The following is an 18445-nucleotide window of genomic DNA, read 5'->3' on the forward strand; positions in this document are numbered from 1 at the left end:
ACCGCTTTCCTAGCATGGCTCTGGAAGCATTTCATTTTGCAGGAGTTCCCATCAGTATGCCAATACTTGATGGCCATCTCCGACACCAAACATATCCATCAATATCAGGCTAGAGCTCCGAACAATTCCCAGGGCGAGGCAATTCCTAGAATCAAACCCTGATAACTTCCCACACATGGCCACCCCTTAATCCCTTACTCCATTCTCCTTCTTATACCACAGCCGAGAGTTTCTCCAAACTGACTAGGTACAAAATATAGCGTCCCCCTGGCTTCGGATGAACAGCGAAACGCCCATGGCTCCCATGTCTTTCAACCGAGTATATAGTGCTTTGCCAGAGAAACCTAGAAAACTGCCAGACACTGAATTCCAAAAGCCTCAGTGAGCCAGCCGCCATCCCTTAACCTGCACGTCCCGCGTATTTGGTTGTGATTTAAAGAAGGTTAATTCTGTACAAGGCTCGGAGGGTCTGGAATCGAGGTCATCCGCGATTGTTTCAGGGGTGTGTTGGCCGTGTACTCCGTATTCGTGTCCGTATCTGTCGACGGCCGAATCATCGGGATCTAGCGGTCCGGGGTGAATGTCAGTGGAGTGGAAGGTTCGATGTGTGGATGGGTGGATGACTGGTCGCTTTTTTCTGTCTTCCATACATCGGTCAAGATACCATTACCGACGAAGATGAGAGGTTCAGAGTTTATCTGGTTGAGCATGGCTACGACGTGTCTACTCTAGGTACGAAGAAAAATCACGAGGAGAAGAACGTGGAAGGCCTAGTCGGATTCGAAACAGGCAAGGAGGCTGAAGCAGCTTCCCGTGTATAAAATTGCTGGGGTGGCTATCCGTGTCAACTTAGTGCTCGGAGTGCACGGATGAAGCCAGATGAGACCGATATCTGGTCCTGAGTCTGGATGAGTGATAGGAGAGAAAGCAGTTGTTGGATCATGACGACACCATTCGTTCTCTATATACTGACGCCGTCTTCTCCCTTTTTTCTCCTGGATGCGACTTTATCGACGTTCGAAGACTGCTGCCGCTGATCCTCACGCGAAGCCTACCCACTTAATCGAACAACTATAAATCACAACACCGCCCCCTTGGGGAGCTACATTGAGAAAGCCTACTACGGGGATTCCAACCCATTCAACGAAGCCATCTTCGATCAGGGAATCACTCACCGCCCGCCGCAGCTGGAGAGCGACCGCACAAATCGAATTCTTCTATATCCTGGCTCGTTCAATCCCCCTCACGTTGGGCACTGGGCGCTTCTCGACCACGCGTTGGCGAGTAGCCAAGACATCAACATTATTGCTGCAATAATCCTGCCACTGGATGATGACAGGGTAATAGAGAAATGCGAGGCCCTGGGCCAGAGCCTGGCATTCAGCAAGGAGCAGCGAGTTCAAATTTGGCGAGGATATGGACCGCATGACAAATACTGGGCGTATGGTGGCAGCGAGGGGGAATGGCCTTCATTCCGCCATCGCCTAAATGAGGACTGCGCTCGGGATGGATTCGAAGTGAAGTTCATCGTGTTGGCGGGCCCAGACCAAGTGAGCCAGGATGACGTTTCGTGGAACCCACGGGATTGTGAAGAGATCCTAGTCAGCGATGTTTCCCGTTCTGCGGACTTCACGACCTCAGAAGGTACATTAGAACAGTTCGAGGAATGTGATCCCTGGGAACCTGTTTTCTGGAACGAGGAAGCAGCAACACGACATGCCACGAGCAGTGCAGCATTTCTAGGAGGTGGATATGCTCTCCTTGCCCCGGCTTTGCTGCATGAAAAACTGGAAAAAGGCTAGTGATCCCGTGAGCTTCCAAAACTCATGTTGTACTAATTGATCTCTTAGATCCTAGGTACTTTGAGCACTTGATGGAAACCCTTCGCTCCGATGACATGAGCAAGACCGAGAGCGTGAGCATTTGCTACCGCAAAGCTGTCCCCACCCACAGCATCCGCTTTATTCCTGCTCAGGGCGAGATAGTGCACATCAGTTCTACACTCATTCGGACCATCATTGAGGAGTGTGAACCGGCGAGACTGGAGGAAGAGCTAAAAGACATAGCTCTGCATCCCGAGATCTTGGTCGAATTTGTCAGGGCTCAAGTTCCCCGCCATGGGGGATGTCTCCGGGCATCCATTTCGACACCCATTTCGTACCGCACCCATGCGGATTGAGACGGTATTCTGTGAACGAAGATCAAGGTGCAGAGAGTGTAGGTAATACCTCAGATACTGTGACACTGTCGCTGTTCGGATTTCAGTTTCTAGCCAACTGGTTCGCGATTTCGTACCTTCCGCGCCCAAAGATCTTTTTTACAGACGTTGCGAACTTCGTTGTCATGTATGGCGAGGTGAGCACGATATATCTGATTATATCTAGGTACGGAGTACGCCGTGTCTACCTAATTATAGTTAGGTATGTGGGTATACACTAGCTCCTACTAGGGTATTTTACATCTCGCTTCGACTGCCAAACTTTTTGCCTACGTTATAGATCTAAGACCCCAATTTTAAGCTTGAATCGACCAACGAACGGGGTTGTAGCTCAGCGGTAGAGCGTATGCTTTGCATCCGACTGCAAGCATGCATAAGGCCCTGGGTTCGAGACCCAGCAACTCCATTCTTTTTTGCCTTTCTCATTTGAGAGGTATTCATTATTTTTGGTGGGCGAAGCTGTATTATATGAAAGCTGCTTTGATGGAGAGTACTAGGTGCCTACCTACTTGTTGAAGGTATGGGCGCGAAGATTGAAAACTCGGCGAGCATCACGTGTAGACCCGCTGAATTTCTGCAGCGGCCAGTGCGTTTATCCGATAATTAGTTTTGGCCAGAGCCTGCGCAAGCCTGCAGGAACAATTAATTCATTGATTTCATATTTGATTTCATATTTTGCCCGACTTCGATCCCATTCTCCCTCCCACTCTCTTAGGTTGTACTTCTCGGCTCTATATCACACCCTTCCTGCACTACTCAAGTCGATCGCCGGCAAAGAACCATGAACGGTGCCAACCAAGGCCCGACTGTGGCCGACCTGGCTGCCATGTCCACCGAGGAAAGAATGACGGGCATGGAACATTCAGAAGTTCGCTACTTCACAAGGTCAGCATGGCGACGTCCGAGGCGATTACAAGTACTGACTCCGAGACAGCTATGACCACCACGGTATCCATGAGGAAATGCTGGTAAGGGCAGACAGTGCATCTTTAGAGGAAGCCGATCTAAACCAAATTCTAGAAAGATGAAGTCCGCACTCGATCGTACCGAGATGCCATCTATCAGAACCAGCACCTCTTCAAAGACAAGGTTGTGCTTGATGTCGGCTGTGGCACGGGCATCCTCAGCATGTAGGAGCCTCCTTCTCAAAACAAGATATATCCATGCTGACCTTGATAGGTTTGCAGCACGAGCCGGCGCAAGGCATGTGATCGGAGTCGACATGTCCAGCATCATCAACAAGGCTAAAGAGATAGTTGAGGTGAACGGGCTGTCAAAAAAGATCACACTACTACAAGGAAAGATGGAAGAAGTCGAGATCCCACCACAATGCTTGTCAAACGGGAAGGTCGACATCATCATCTCGGAGTGGATGGGTTATTTCCTCCTCTATGAAAGCATGCTTGACACTGTCCTCTACGCCCGTGACCGCTACCTGAACCAAGGTGGCAAGATCTTTCCGGACAAGGCAACGATATACATGGCAGGGATCGAAGACGGAGACTACAAGGAAGACAAGATCGGATGTGAGTTGACCGAGAAACTACTCAGCTGCTCAACGACAGGCTAACCCTTCTAGTCTGGGATAACGTGTATGGCTTCGACTACTCTCCGATGAAGCACAGTGCATTGAGCGAGCCACTGGTCGACACGGTGGAAATGAAGGCCCTGGTCACCGACCCATGCCCGGTCTTCACCATCGATCTGAACACGGTCACGACGGCGCAGTTGGCGTTTTCCGAGCCTTTTGAATTGCGGGTGCAGAGAAACGACTTCGTTCATGCACTCATTGCCTGGTTCGATATCGATTTCACAGCATGCCACAAACCCATCCGATTCTCGACGGGGCCTCACACCAAGTACACGCATTGGAAGCAGACCGTCTTCTATCTTCGGGAAGTCCTGACCGTCGAGGAAGGCGAGGCTGTCCGAGGCTACCTCTCCAACAAGCCCAACAGCAAGAACAAGCGCGATCTCGACATCAAGATCGACTACGAGTTGGAAACGTCGGATGCGACACGATTTGCTCGTGGATCATGCGAGTATAGGATGTAAGCCATCTCTTTCCTGCTTCCTCTTTCTGATCTCGTCGCTCATCATCTTCACTAGGTGCTGACCGGCCTGCTTTTACGACATGTTTGCTGCGTTTTTTTTGTTAGATGTGCTCATCATCATTGCTGTTGCGGGCGTGCAAGACATCAGGCGGCGCCCCTGCGGTAACACAATGCCTTCCAAGCTGCTGCTTGTTCCACGGGGCAGGATGTAATTCCAAAAGCATTCGGGAGAGGAGAGTTGGGCTATTTTAATGACCGAAAACATCTCCGGGACGATTTCAAGCGCCTCGTTATTTGCCTTAGATACCCCACGAGCTGACGCTGATCTTGATAATGGAATCATTATGGACACATCCTACCAGTACCAGTGCCGGTGCCAGCACCTCCTCAGTCCTGGCTTCAAGCCGCCCGCGTTTCTGTGCATACATCTACATGTATCTTAGGTAGCCGCGGTTAAGCCGGCAATACAGTGGCACGTAGCTGGGGATTTTCAGTTTGTGGGCGGTAGGTGGGCGGTGTTATCACGGTATAGGCTCCCAGAGCCGAACCTCGGCATCCACCCCCCGCATCGCACTCTCCGTACTCTACTGTATTTCCTCCGTCCCCGGTCTGCCGTTTCAACTTCTCTCGTTGCAGGACGAGTGCTGAGCGTGTCTATCTACTATACTATACTACACTCTTGCGATCCGCAGCTTCGTGCCCTTCATACAGCACTACATCAGGACAGCACTGCAGACCGAGAAGCAACATGTCTGGCCCGGGCGTTGGTCACGAGTATCCCCCGCAAGAAGTGTCATGGCTCAAGCGGGATGTGCTGCTGTTCGCAGTCAGCATTGGAGCCACGGTGGACGAACTACACTTTCTTTACGTGAGCAGCCGCCTGGACTGAATGTCTTTTTGACCCTGTTGCCCGTGTCTTGACCTGACCGAGTGCTGCTTTCTAGGAACTCCATCCTAACTTTGCCGTCTTTCCCACATACTCGGTCATCCTTCGTTAGTTGTCCCTCGGCGGCCTGCATGGGTCTCCAAAAAAAGAAAGAGGAAGAAGCCGGCCAGACTAACGGGATCCACAGCGTTCAAGAAGACGACACAAGAAGTCATCGACTTCTACGCCTCGCAGGAGAACAACCCGATCCCAGGCATACCCAAGCTCGATCCGAGGCGCGTCGTGGACGGTCAGCGCCTGCTCCAGTTCTTTAAGCCTCTGCCGCCGACTTCGGAGGGCCGCAAATTCGAGCTGCGGTCTAAGGTGCTAGGGGTGTACGACAAAGGCAAGCCCGGCACGGTGGTGGAAACAGAACAGACCATCGTGGACAAAGAGACGGGCGAAGTCTACACGCGGGCGGTGGGTAGCGGGTTCTTCGTCGGGCAAGGAGGATGGGGTGGCCCCAAAGGTCCTGCGACAGTGAACTATCCTCCTCCTAAGGGTCGAGAAAGTAATCCAGACAAGGTCATCGAGACTCAAGTGACAAATGAGAGCGCACATCTGTACCGGTAAGCAGCCAGCCATTTCTGGCGTTTTGCCTTTGCCCACGGCCACCAACCGCTAATCGGGGGAAATGACACAGACTCAACGGCGACTATAATCCTCTCCATGCGACGCCGGAACCTGGTTCTAAGATGGGGTTTGGAGGGGCAATCATGCACGGCCTGTTCACCTGGAACACAGCGGCGCATATCCTGTTGAAAGAGATAGGTGGAAGCGATCCGGCCAATCTGAAGGAATTCCAGGCCCGATTCGCCGCCCCGGTCAAGCCGGGTCAGAAGCTGACCACCAAGATCTGGAGAACCGGAGAGATCAAGGATGGTTGGGAGGAGATCAGATTCGTCGTCGAGGTCAATGGCAAGGTCGTTCTGAGCAATGGTCGAGCATTGATGAAAGTCGTCGGGAGCAAGAGCAAGCTGTGAGTGTTCGATAGGTCTTGGAGACAAGTGTCAAGGTCCGAAACAATGATATACTGCCCTCTTTGGAACTGTGGCGTAGGTCTGCATCGCCCAGCTCTACCTGACATGTCTGCATGAAGGGACTCTCTTGACAAGAAGGACGTTCTCTTTGTGAGTTAGCCAAGCATGGCCACGAAAATCGGCGCGGATAATAAGGCTCCGGTCTATCATGCCTCCCATGGTAAGGAGTCATGGCAGATGATGCCCTTCGAAATAGAAGAGCTTTAGAGCGTTGGCCCACGAGCGTAGCCTCGCCCGATGAACAACCCAGACCGTACCGAAGAGATGCAGCGGCCATCCCCAGAGCCATTTCTGGCCTTGCATAAGCATACAGTCAGATTGTACTTGCTGCTACGAGAATAATGTCTCAAAGTACGACGACTCTTAGCGTTATGATTCAGTATGTTTAACACATTGACTCGGGCTCGGTCGAGCCTGATGCGAAGTGTAGGGTCGGGAATACGGCGGGACGAGGAGACACTTGCCGGATGTCAACGGCGACGTCGTGCTTGGAAGTCCGGAGTAGAATAATTTGTGCTGTTCAGCTAAGTCAGGAGGAGGCTGTCATCCATCTGTCGCTCTGCCACACTATGTGCGGGCGAAAGAGGCACGGACGGTGGACTTCCGACACGTCCAGCGCAGTTTTCCGTGTAGCAGGCGGCCCAATTTCTGGTACTTGCATGACATAGTGCCGATGATGCATAAATACCTTAACATCGGAGCAACGAATCCTTGTGCCCAGGTGGCAGAGGAGAGAAAGCCATCATGCACCGATTAAGGTGTGATTGTGATTGTGATTGTGATGGTATAGAACCGGTCGAGATCGATCATTCTCGTACTCGCTAAATAGATCCAAGATGGGTGTTGAGCCGAAAGTGGGCTGAGACGTGGCGTCAAGGGCGTCGTAAGTTGCGCAACCACGTCGGGCTACACGAAGGGATAGGCGAGGGGGGCGGTTGGCGTGCTTGATGACATGAGGTTGACACACCGTCAACAGCCATCACGGACAACACACAAGCAGACTGACACAGAGACAGACAGAGGCACCTGGCACCCTGCCCACCTTGGTCGACCAGTGTCTCTCGTGTCGCTCTCTCCTTGCATGAGCAAATCGGCCACTCGAAGGGGGTTTGGCTGCGGTGTTCTAGGCGGCACACGTGATCCCCGTGTAATCGTGCATACGCCACCATATACGTAGCACTCTCTGATTGAAATCTCGCCTGCGTTGCGGGAAGAGCTACGCAGTCCCCTCTACTCATACCAGGAACACACGTTGTGGGTGTTAATCCAATCCAGCCCTCCTCCGTTCTTTGCCTCTCATTTCTGGAAATATCCAGGGGCTGGGCTGTTCTTATCTGACCCTCTTTCCGCAGGCAAAGAGCACGGGTGTGGACCTCGGGAGCTGGCTAACACCTCAACTAACGCAGGAACCCGGAAGAAAGCGCCATCTAGCTGCGGGCCCGGGTGATGTTACCAACGGTATCCCTCCCTTACGGACGACTCCTTCGCCGCACGCTGCAAGGGAGAACCTCGAGCGAGCTGTCAACAGGGCTTGTCAATCTGTCAGCTCGAGTCTGACATCCGTGACTCAGGATTCGCGAGGGTTTCTCCCCGTTTTCCAGGGGTTGGCTGTGTGCTCTAGTCGAGCAAGGTCGCGCAAAAGATTCTCCACGAATCCTCAGGGGCTGGACGATCGACTGTTGGCTCTGGTCGATCTGTATCAGCGCAACGGAGACTGTGGACTACAGCTCCATCGAGAGCAGCAAGGCATGACGACTCAGTGAGGTGGTGAAGAGAACGATGGTCCTACCAAGGTCCCATCCCGATGATCGAAGTGATAATGTCTCCAATGGCAGTGGGCCAGCTACCGGTCTCTTCGAGCCTCCGCGATGCTTGTTTGGATCTGTCCCACGGGAAACGTGAGGAGCCTGCAATCATAGGTCCAGGGTCTCGATTTAAGTACATCAACGGCTGCGATGGGCCGGTATGGACGAGATAACTATGATAACAATCCTCCGGACGCGGGCGGATAATAATATACCTTGAATCCGCCGGCCTCAAACGCTGCTGTTGGACGCGGTTTCGCGAGTCGCGACGCTGAGGGGCAGCCCTGGTCAAAGACAGACAAACCCACCTGCGAGATCAGACTGCAATCTCCGCAACAGGACGGGCGTCGATTCTGACCACACTAACAGAACACTCGCGTCTCCCTCTGTTGTGATGGATCCAGGTACCAGCTCCAGAGGGCTATCGCCCCTTCGTACCCACCCTCCTTGCCACACCAATCGATACAGTGCGAACCCCTACCCTCGCATCCACCACCCACTCAGAATGTCCCTCTTTACTCCTCATCGGGCGAGGCTGGAATCTTAGCTGGAATGCCGCCTAGAGGATAGACGCTTCTGAAGTAAAGGGGACCCGTCACCACCGGGCTGTTGGACGAAGCCCGGGTTCGATATAACACATTTCCGATCCCACCGTGGCATGTGGCTTCTCTTCTCCCCCCCAGCACCCGGTGTTCGTGTCGAAGTTCCAACCCTGACTCTTCTCCCGCGAGAAGGACGACGACAGTCAGTACAACATGCCTCTTCCGGTCTTCGAGAAGTTTTCCGCCCCGGCGAGGATCCAGCGGTTGAGTGTGTTCGCCATCATCACCATTTTACTCTTCGTGTTCTTCCAGGGCTCCTTCTTCCCGGATGTCTCAGTACCGAGCTTACATAGGGATTCCGTATGCAGGTACATGCCCATGTTATGGAACAAATTGACTGATTTCTTGATAGCATGATACGGCACGGTCGGAATATTACCTGCAATGGGGCCCCTTCGAACCCATGAACATCCCTGGCTTCGTCAACACAGGCCTACCCGGCAAGAGATCCTGTGACACGCTCAAATACAACTCGAGCGTAGGCGTGCAGAAGAGCTTCTTCCTCACGGACGACATCAAGCAGATCGCCATGACTCTCGATTCGCACCCGATAGTAGACTATCCTGACGACATGATGAACGACCCGACCCTGAAAGTGTCGGACATTGTCGAGCGAACCTGGGCACGACTGTCGGGGTCGAGTGTGTGGCTGCCCGAACACAACGTGTACTTGTCTGTCACTCGAGTCATCTTCTGCCCGAGTCGGACGCGGTCGGTGCCCAAGATGAGTTTCCTGCGAGGCCAGCTGTTCAACGCAGACTGGGAGCACCTGGACAACTACAACCTGACCTGGGGCGGCAAGGAATTCAATTTCCCCCTAGTCTTCGACATCCCCGTCAACTGGGACCCAGATGGCAGCTTGTACGGGCCCGAAGACCCAAGAATCATCCTCGAGGACAACGTGGAAGGTGCCGAGCCTGTCATCATCTTCAACATGATAGGCAAACCGTCGGACTGGAAGCGCGCAATGTACATCTTCCGCCCCTTCAGCAACTACTCGACCCTCCTGACCGTCCGAAACACCGAACGACAGTGGACCGAGAAGAACTGGGCGCCTTTCTTCGTCCCGCAGTACGAACAGGCCACTCCAAGCAGGGTCCATCTGCCTGGGCACGCGGGCCAGCCTGCACGGGTTGCGAACGAGTACATCCATTTCGTCTACAGCTTCAAGCCGCTGCGGATCTTAAAGTGCCATCTGCGATGCGGAGACTGCGAGTTCGCCTACGAACAGAGCGTGCCCGAAGGCTTCTTGACCCAACATCACGAAGATGGCGGCAGTTTGCGTGGGGGAACTAACTTTGTACCGGTACCTCTTCCTGCTAGCATGCATGTCGACCCGAAGGTCCAGGTATATGCTGCCTTCCCTCGCACGAACATTGAGAGACACTGTGATGGAAGCTTCTATCGACCGGAATTCGTGGTCATGATCAAGATTGAAGACCAGTTCCATCTCGCCTTCGCCAGCGAGTCACTAGACTTTGGGAACGCCATCATCGAGCTGGGCCCCGATGACGATCGATGCGGCAAGGGTCGCATTCTCATTCCCAACAGCGTGGCTCAGTGGGATACCAACGACGGCCAGGACGTCATGAGTGTCACCTTCAGTGTCAACGACGAGACCGTCCAGGTCGCTCGTGTACAGGGCCTGCTCACTTTCGTGCGCAATCTGCCACAGTTCAAGAATTTGTTGAAGCAAGGCGGCCCGCTCAAGGACGACAATTCAGAACTGATGAACATGCTGTCCTCGTGGGTGGGCGACGATGTCCGAGGCTGCCTGGTTGAGGCTGCCCTCAACTATACCGAGGCACAGCAGGAGATCACGCATCCCAAAGAACACAAGGACGAGATCGATGAGACCAAAGAATTGTTGTACAAGATCCACCAAGAAGAGACAGCTGAAGAATCGCCGGCAGCTGATACGGTCCCTCCAGAGCAGGGCACTGAGGGAGACGAAGAAAAGGACATTCTTGACCCCATCCATATTGGCGAAGTCGAGGGCATCCCTGACCTGGAGCAACCTGCCGATGATCAGGGTGACTATGTAGGCGACGACGAAGAAAAGGGAGAGAAGAAGAATGTGGACGACAAGCCTAAGGACAAAGACACAAATAAAAAGGGCAAAACCACTCTCAAGTCTAAAGTCATACTCGAGGAAGCCGATTTCACTGAAGATGACAGCATCGAGAAGAAGGACGACAATGACAGTGGAGATGACAAGGAGAAGGAGAAGGAGAATGAGAAGGACGCCAAGGACAAGGAGAAGGAGCCCAAACGTGACAACAGCACCGACGAGACCAAGAGAGACGAACATGAGGCCCCTTCGAGACGACATCTACATCTCCACCAACACCATCACCGCGCATTAAGCTCTTGAACGGGTGGACGCGCCAGCAACCGCGGTTGAATGATTCCACGCTTCAACGAGCCGTTGGCGGCACCAACCTAGGCTACGCCGTGCCATGCCATGCGAGGGACAGCTCCGGCATCACCAGGGAACCGCCCAAACTTGATCACAGCCGACTAAGCGCGGCTTGCAAAGTCAAATCCTGTCTGGGTCGCCCACCACAGAGGCTGGGTAATTGGTGTCCCTGCCCTAGGTCGGCAAACGGGCACTGTTTCCTCAGCGAGGAGACGAGAAGCCTCGATACCGCCGAATACTGTTTGCCATTCATCCAGTCACCCTTTTTTTCTCTCTTGAGATCTGTTTTTGAGCGTCTCATGTGGCCACAGCCTATTTTTTCTGTATTTTAACGAAGACCCTTTGTCACGAAACTAGAGAGGAACGAAACTTTGTTTTGTCGTGGGAGGAGCGAGAGAAGAACGAACGACACTTCGGCAGTGGATACATTCAACGGAGATTCAAGAAAGACCGCGGAGACCAGAACCAGAACCAGAGGCAGAGGCGTTTTATTTTATCAATAGAGGATTCGGCTCAGGGGAAGGGGAATGTCTTTGATTCATCTGGCGTTATTGAGTCCTGGAGGAAGAAGAATTCTCCCACTTTGATGCGGGCCGGCGTTCTTTTCTACCTTCTTGATACCTCGATCACACAGTCAGTGTGTAGCGACTATTTGATTTGTTCTTTGGTGAGGAAGAAAGCGATAGAAGAGAGACAGAGAGGCTGTACAGAATGACAGGCAAATTCGATCTTGAAATCAGGATCATGGTTCTATCAAGTCTATCATAGTTTTTTCACCCTATGGTAATACTGTAGGGCCACTCGAAGCCGCCAGCCTGCGCTGCATCCAACGAGTTCGAGCAAATTGCCCACATCACGGTGCTGTTCATGCCGCTGCACCCTCTATCAACTCTACTTCTCTGGGCCCGAAATCTGCTGCTCTTGAGCCAGTTGTGACGCAAAGATGTCGATGTGTACTTTGCCCCGGATTTCTTCACCCAATCTATCAACAGAAGAAGGGTTCATGAATGCCCATTGTGTCGCTTTCGCCCCAGTCGATGGGACATGCATGACGAAGTCCTCGGTGATCTTTTTCTGCACTGCTTCCTTCTTGATTCTATGCACTTTGTTGACACCAGTGCAGATATGTCCCTTAACCACGTCCGTCGTTCCCATATAAAGGGACTCAAATTTCGCGGGCGGCCCTGATTGTCTCTTGCAACACCAAACGTATTCTTTCCAATCTGGAGAGAAGCAAAGATCGGTCACGCTCAGGGAGTTGACGAATGAGAGCGGTATCTGGATTCGAATCAACAAAGTCTCCGAGTTAGGAGATCTTCTTGCTGCCCATTTCCTATACTCTTCAGCCACCTCTTTCTCCGGGGTGAAATACCAAGCCATATGGCGCGAGTTGAAGTCCCCACCTGGATATGAGGAGATAACGTGCATGTCTATCTCTCCATCATCCTCGATAAATTGTCCGGCCACCGACATCTGGTCAGCCACTCTCATCTCTTGAGCCGCCTTTCCTTTATACAGGACAACATGGTCAGGCAACACAGGACCTTCTTCAGCGATGGCGATGAATGCTGTCGGTAGAAGATGGTCTTCGGGGGTCACATTGACGGTGGCCGTAACCTCGGGAACCGTGGGTGCGGCTGGCTGGAAGATGTCGTGCACACTACCTCGCTTCGCATGGTTCTTCAGGCGCTGTTGAAGTCGGATCAATGTTGCATAGTTGGTAGCAAGAATATCTCTGACCCAGAAGTGTAGTGTTTGAGTCTCGAATATTGCTTGAAAACGCGGGTCGGTGAGAGCGTCCTGCATGTCCTGCTTGAGGCCGACAACTTCCATGACATCCCTGGCTGAATATTCGGCGTACTGGTTGCTTTTCATCATGAGGATATGTCCCATGACATAGTCAATTAGATCATCGGGGTTTTGATCTGCGTCGGGACGTTGAAGCCATCTCTCATAGATCGTCTTTGCCATGGACGGATTGAATCCGATGAATTCCAGTGCCGATTGACTGTGAGAACTCTCAGGGAGTTCGAAATCCATGGTGGAGTTCGCTCATGAAACCGATTGTCCGAATAGAGGCAGATGAGGATGAGGGTGAACTCGAAACGGTGCCATCTGATACAATTAGTGCTGCTGAAGGACTCTGGGCACAAGGTACTCCGAGCAGGGAAAATCTCTTCCAAGAGCACCCCTTATATATACCTTTGTACCTGAAAGTTGTGAAGGTCCCATCTGAAACCTTAGCGTAATGCGGGGAGTAGGGCGCAGTCTACGTAGTCACTGCCGAGCCTTCAAGTGCCCGAATGAGTCACTGGCATGGCGTTTTATTCAACACCCAACTTCGATACGTGTGATAGTCTCAGGGAAATCTCCGGCTCTACCGAGTAAATATATTTCTCAAGCCCTATCCTATTGTGTCTACGGCCTTGTTTCCCGCCATCTACATCTACTTTGACACCCACCCTGAGCCTCGTGTGCCCAGTCGTCGCCTCGAGATCTACTCCTCTCGAAGCGCGCGGACATCCTGGCAGGTTTAGGAGTTGCCATGGCTGAGCAAGGGCAACAGTTCAGGCATCCTAGAAGGCTGTGCAAGAGCAAGACGGCTTGTTTCAGTCCCTAGGCTGCGGGATGCAGATGAGGGAACGTATCCGGAAGAATGGCCCTGCCAACAGACTCATCGTCTACTGCCTGTCACCACGGCCACCCCTACCGCTGTAGGTTATTGGCCTCGCTGTTCGCCGCTTTTTTGAAGAGGGAATATCTGTCACCGATCATTCAAAGCTTTGGTGGTAGGAACGGCGATTCCTGCGGTATCTCCCGTTTGCCGATTACACCTCCCTATTTCACCTCCCGTCGGCAGCTTCCCCCGCCCCCCGCGTTTCCCAGCTGATTTTCTGCATGGACCAGGTGCTTCACCCGGGATCAAGGGTCCGCGATCCATATTGGCCATGGCAGTTACGTTGCAGCCTGTGAAGTCTTGCCCAGCTCCTCCCTCAAAAGACAAGCTCGTGTAGCACTGCCGCGACCTCCTTCAAATCAAATGGCAGCTGCGACCAATCGCCCGGAGGAAGCCAGGGATGAGGTGGAATAAGTAATGCAGAAGCCGCCCACTTCAGAATCGGCATTCTCTTGTCTGATGCCCTTTTCGCCGACACCGTGCCCCAACATTCAATCATTGTTTCCAAAGCATGTCTTCAAAAGATCCGGGCATTGAGCAGAGGCAGGTTGATCCTGCCGTCCGCAACCAGCCTCTGCAAGGGGCCACAATTGATGAGAAGGCAGCCGCAATGCCTAATGGGAACGCTCATGAAGCGGCTGAAAGAGGCCATGTGGCCACTGACAAGTACGTCGATAGCATTTGCCTAGTTATGTGTCGATTGCTAATACTGGCCTCAGGTATGGTCGACCTATCGTCAGCTTTGATCCCAAAGCCGAGTCAAGGCTGCGCTTGAAAATTGATCTCTATATTGTCCCAACTGTTTCGCTTCTGTATCTGTTCTGCTTCATTGATCGAGCTAATATCGGTGCGTGTGCACTCTCATCGCAGCTCTTTCGGAACACTGTCACTGATAGGTCGCGCACAGGAAATGCGAAACTCGCCGGCTTCGAGAAAGAGCTGCACCTGGCTGGATACGACTACAATATTGTTCTCTCGGTTTTCTACGTGTCGTACATCATCTTCGAACTCCCTGGAAATCTGGCCTGCAAGTACTTTGGCCCTGGCTGGTTCATCCCTGCCGTCTCACTTGGCTTCGGCATCTGCTCCCTAGGCACGGCCTTCGTCCACAACCTCTCGGCAGCTTGTGGTGTACGTTTCCTTCTGGGCATCTTCGAGGCCCCTATGATGCCGGGCATTGCATATTATTTGTCACGATGGTACAGAAGAAGCGAGCTAGCTTTCCGACTCTCACTGTACGTCGTCATGGCTCCTCTTGCCGGCGCCTTTGGCGGTCTGCTGGCCTCCGCCATCCTTAAACTCGACCACTTTGGAGGGCTTCATGCATGGCGCATGATATTTGCCATCGAGGGCATCATTACCTGCGGCCTGTCGGTCATAGCCTTCTTTACCCTGACCGATCGTCCAGCGACCGCCAGATGGCTGACCCAGGAAGAAAAGGACCTTGCCATTGCGCGGGTCAAGTCCGAGAGGGTTGGTACTACCGAAGTCCTCGACAAGCTCGACATTCCTAAGATTCTCCATGGCGCCGTGAGCCCGGTCACTCTTCCCATTGCCTTCATCTTCCTGCTCAACAACATCACGGTCCAAGGTCTTGCCTTTTTTTTGCCCACCATCGTCAAAACCATATATCCCAAGAATTCGGTGGTTTCGCAACAGCTTCACACCGTACCGCCTTACGTGGTTGGAGCCTTCTTCACCGTTCTATTACCCTTTATCTCCTGGCGCCTCGACCGTCGGAGTATTTTCTTCATCATAACAACGCCCATGATGATGGTCGGCTACATTCTGTTCTTGGCTAGTACCAGCCCGCACGTCCGCTATGGTGCAACCTTCCTCATTGCCAGCGGTGCATTCCCGTACGGTGTGCTTTGTAACGCTCAGGTGGCTGCCAACGTTGTATCTGACACGGCACGATCCGCCGCAATCGGCACGAACGTGATGCTGGGCAATATTGGTGGCTTGATCTCGACATGGTCTTTCTTACCCTTTGACGGGCCCAATTATCACATTGGCAATGGCTTGAACTTGGCCACTTCTTCCACCATTTTCATCGGCTCGGTTGTTTTGCATTTCTGGATGTCGGCCGATAACAAGCGCAGAGCGACGAAGGACGTCGACGCAGAGTTGGATGGGTTGTCGGTGAAGCAGGTTCAAGATTTGGATTGGCGCCATCCCGCTTTCAGATGGAAGCCTTGAAGGCAACTGGCGGAAGGCAGAGTATGACTGTGAAACGAAGGGATTAGCAATCAGTGGGTGTTCCCGGAGGACAGGTTAGGGGAGCTCGTTGTGCGATGGTGACAGATCACTCCGTTCATGTCTGCCGTGCCTGTTGTTCTTGGGGACCTGGCCAGCAGAAAGAAACCAATGATATAGTTGTACGTCCTGTGTCTTAACGCATATCACTGTCGAGTTCCCCGATCAACAATTCAACGAGGTAGATCTCGGAGTCATGTGTTCCAACTGCCGCAGCATTCACTTTTCTGCCGGCACCTTCACGCCAGCAACCAATAAGAATTCACAGGGATTAAAAGAGAGGTATATGACATGAAAGTCCGGAAAAGTCCTCAACAATTTCTCATATCTATCCCGGGTCTCGACCCTGGCTTCCTCAAGGGAGCCAGGCTAGTCGGGGCGTGAGGGTGTGGCCACCAGATATGAGGCAGCTTGTTCCTGGGCGAAGCCGTGAATCCTTGAGGCGGACCCCTGACTGGACTGACTCTGAGAAAAGCACTACGCTACACTTTACCGGTGTATACAGTAGTGAGCCTGCAGACGATGGCAGAAGGTGCCTACCGCTTATGGCCTCTCCTCGTGAGGACCTATGGTAGGGGAACAACCTGACGAAACGACCGGAACAAAAAACCATCCAGCTTAGGCTGCGAGGGTTTCTCGGGTTCGAACCTCAATCACACCGGGTGGTTGGGCTTCGAACTTGAGTTTTTGTCTTTTTGGTCGCCGGAGTTTTTGTAGAAGCCAACTCTGTGCGTGTGTGTGTGATTCAAAGCAGTGCTTGGCTTGGCTGGCACACACCACTGTCACTGCACTGCAGTGTGCCATACCTGCAAAGTCTTCCTTGGCTACCATCCATCTCTCGAGGCCATGTGGGAGTTGCTGGAAGAAAGCTCTCAGAGGAGAATGAACCTCGCCTACCTAAGGTGTTTCGGCCGCGAGTCTATCTTGTTGGCGTTGCCTGCTAGACCGCACTCGAGCTCATCAGTCTGATGCCGTGGTATGATACGCGGAATATGCCTGGTACTACTGGAGACCGCTGTATGTAGTTGTCTGTTGGAAATACAGTGGTAAATGTAGAGCTCCCGACGTTCAATGAGATAATGAAACGTAAAGGGGATAAGGACTATGCCTGATCTGGCTTGGAGCTTGTCGGCGCTGAAACGCCCCTATTGTGGCCGACTCCGATTCTCTCTATTGTTCTCCGTCTCTCCCGACGCGTTGCAACATCGCAGTTCACAGCTGGTAGTCATAGACAGTTCGTTCTGTGGCAGCCTTGTCTTCTTTCAATTGCTCAACATGCAGCTCCCGGGCCACAGCCAGCGCAGCATTGTGTGTGCATTCTTGGTGCTTGGCCTTGTGAATTTGTCGCTGGCATCATTGGGCGACCGGCTCCCGGATTTTCGCGAGTGTGTGAAGGTGAGATTCTACCTGGGTCAAGCTACACGGCCCGTGACAGGTCATTGATCGTGATTGCCAGGTCTGCATCGAGGAGAATTGTGATACCGGCCAGGGTACATTGCGTGAGTGTTGTGTGCTTGTCTTGACAGGTCGTTGAAGATGCTGACCCTGGCTTGAGCTCTGCATCTGCGACTGCTGTTCTGGAATTGCCCATCGGAGTGTGACTACACTTGCCAGCATGTCATCACCGACCGACGCAAGGCGCGCGATCCGCCCATGATTGAGCCGGTGGTGCAGTTCCACGGCAAATGGCCGTTCTATCGCTTCTTGGGCATTCAAGAACCCTTTTCCGTGCTCTTCTCGCTGCTGAATTTTCTGGCCCACCGCGAGGGCATGGCCCGGCTCCGCGAGAAGATCCCGGCGCACTACCCTCTTCGACCGTACTACTTGGGATTTGGCTATTTCGGATTGGCAAGCTGGATCTTCAGCATGATCTTCCACACGCGAGACTTCAACGTGACGGAGAAACTGGACTATTTCGCCGCCGGCGCCAGCGTTCTCTACGGGCTGTACTATACTCCCATCCGGGTCTTCCGGCTCGACCAAGACGACCCCGTGAAGAAGAGCATCCTGCGCATCTGGACGGTGCTGTGCGTTCTGCTGTACGTGGCGCATATCACGTACCTCACGGCCTGGAGCTGGGACTATACTTACAACATGGCGGCCAACGTTGTGGTGGGCATCGTGCAGAATATCCTGTGGAGCTGGTTCAGTGTGTCGCGGTATCGCAGGCTGCAGAAGTCATGGGCAGCGTGGCCTGGGATGATTGTTGCTTGGATCATCATGGCCATGAGCCTGGAGCTGTTTGATTTTCCTCCATTGGGCGGCATGATCGATGCCCACAGTCTCTGGCACCTAGGGACGGTGGTCCCCACGATTTGGTGGTACAGGTGAGACAGGACCCCAGCATACTGTGGAGTGACCCTACTGACTGCTCACCATAGCTTTCTCGTCAAGGATGCTCAAGAAGACCTGTCCAGCCAACGATTGAAAGCATGAATTGGCCGATCTT

The 18445-nt window shown here is 52.9% G+C and overlaps 7 protein-coding genes across 7 annotated transcripts; 6 read left to right on the forward strand and 1 right to left on the reverse strand.

Moving 5' to 3' along the window:
- Positions 1-14: 14 nt before the first annotated feature.
- On the forward strand, positions 15-2179 carry A1O3_03679 (uncharacterized protein; the record flags this gene model as incomplete). The annotated part of the gene is made up of 3 exons (XM_007733815.1): positions 15-54; positions 1051-1746; positions 1851-2179. The coding sequence occupies 3 exons, from the start codon at positions 15-17 to the stop codon at positions 2177-2179; spliced, it is 1065 nt and encodes a 354-aa protein (XP_007732005.1).
- An 820-nt stretch (positions 2180-2999) lies between these two features.
- Positions 3000-4273, forward strand: A1O3_03681 (protein arginine N-methyltransferase 1; the record flags this gene model as incomplete). Its single annotated transcript, XM_007733816.1, has 5 exons — positions 3000-3103; positions 3153-3186; positions 3239-3348; positions 3398-3744; positions 3798-4273. The coding sequence occupies 5 exons, from the start codon at positions 3000-3002 to the stop codon at positions 4271-4273; spliced, it is 1071 nt and encodes a 356-aa protein (XP_007732006.1).
- Positions 4274-5020: 747 nt separating this feature from the next.
- A1O3_03682 (uncharacterized protein) lies at positions 5021-6180 on the forward strand (the record flags this gene model as incomplete). Its single annotated transcript, XM_007733817.1, has 4 exons — positions 5021-5140; positions 5217-5265; positions 5346-5766; positions 5841-6180. 4 exons carry the CDS (start codon positions 5021-5023, stop codon positions 6178-6180), a joined length of 930 nt encoding a protein of 309 aa, XP_007732007.1.
- Positions 6181-8797: 2617 nt separating this feature from the next.
- Positions 8798-11018, forward strand: A1O3_03683 (uncharacterized protein; the record flags this gene model as incomplete). The annotated part of the gene is made up of 2 exons (XM_007733818.1): positions 8798-8944; positions 8997-11018. The coding sequence occupies 2 exons, from the start codon at positions 8798-8800 to the stop codon at positions 11016-11018; spliced, it is 2169 nt and encodes a 722-aa protein (XP_007732008.1).
- Positions 11019-11954: 936 nt separating this feature from the next.
- A1O3_03684 (uncharacterized protein) lies at positions 11955-13103 on the reverse strand (the record flags this gene model as incomplete). Its single annotated transcript, XM_007733819.1, has 1 exon — positions 11955-13103. One exon carries the CDS (start codon positions 13101-13103, stop codon positions 11955-11957), a length of 1149 nt encoding a protein of 382 aa, XP_007732009.1.
- A 1148-nt stretch (positions 13104-14251) lies between these two features.
- Positions 14252-15939, forward strand: A1O3_03685 (uncharacterized protein; the record flags this gene model as incomplete). Its single annotated transcript, XM_007733820.1, has 3 exons — positions 14252-14406; positions 14460-14587; positions 14648-15939. The coding sequence occupies 3 exons, from the start codon at positions 14252-14254 to the stop codon at positions 15937-15939; spliced, it is 1575 nt and encodes a 524-aa protein (XP_007732010.1).
- A 1332-nt stretch (positions 15940-17271) lies between these two features.
- A1O3_03686 (uncharacterized protein) lies at positions 17272-18432 on the forward strand (the record flags this gene model as incomplete). The annotated part of the gene is made up of 4 exons (XM_007733821.1): positions 17272-17391; positions 17453-17495; positions 17552-18323; positions 18378-18432. 4 exons carry the CDS (start codon positions 17272-17274, stop codon positions 18430-18432), a joined length of 990 nt encoding a protein of 329 aa, XP_007732011.1.
- Positions 18433-18445: the final 13 nt, after the last annotated feature.

The sequence above is a fragment of the Capronia epimyces genome (genome assembly GCF_000585565.1).
Source record: "Capronia epimyces CBS 606.96 chromosome Unknown aczIQ-supercont1.3, whole genome shotgun sequence".
Lineage (NCBI taxonomy): Eukaryota > Fungi > Ascomycota > Eurotiomycetes > Chaetothyriales > Herpotrichiellaceae > Capronia > Capronia epimyces.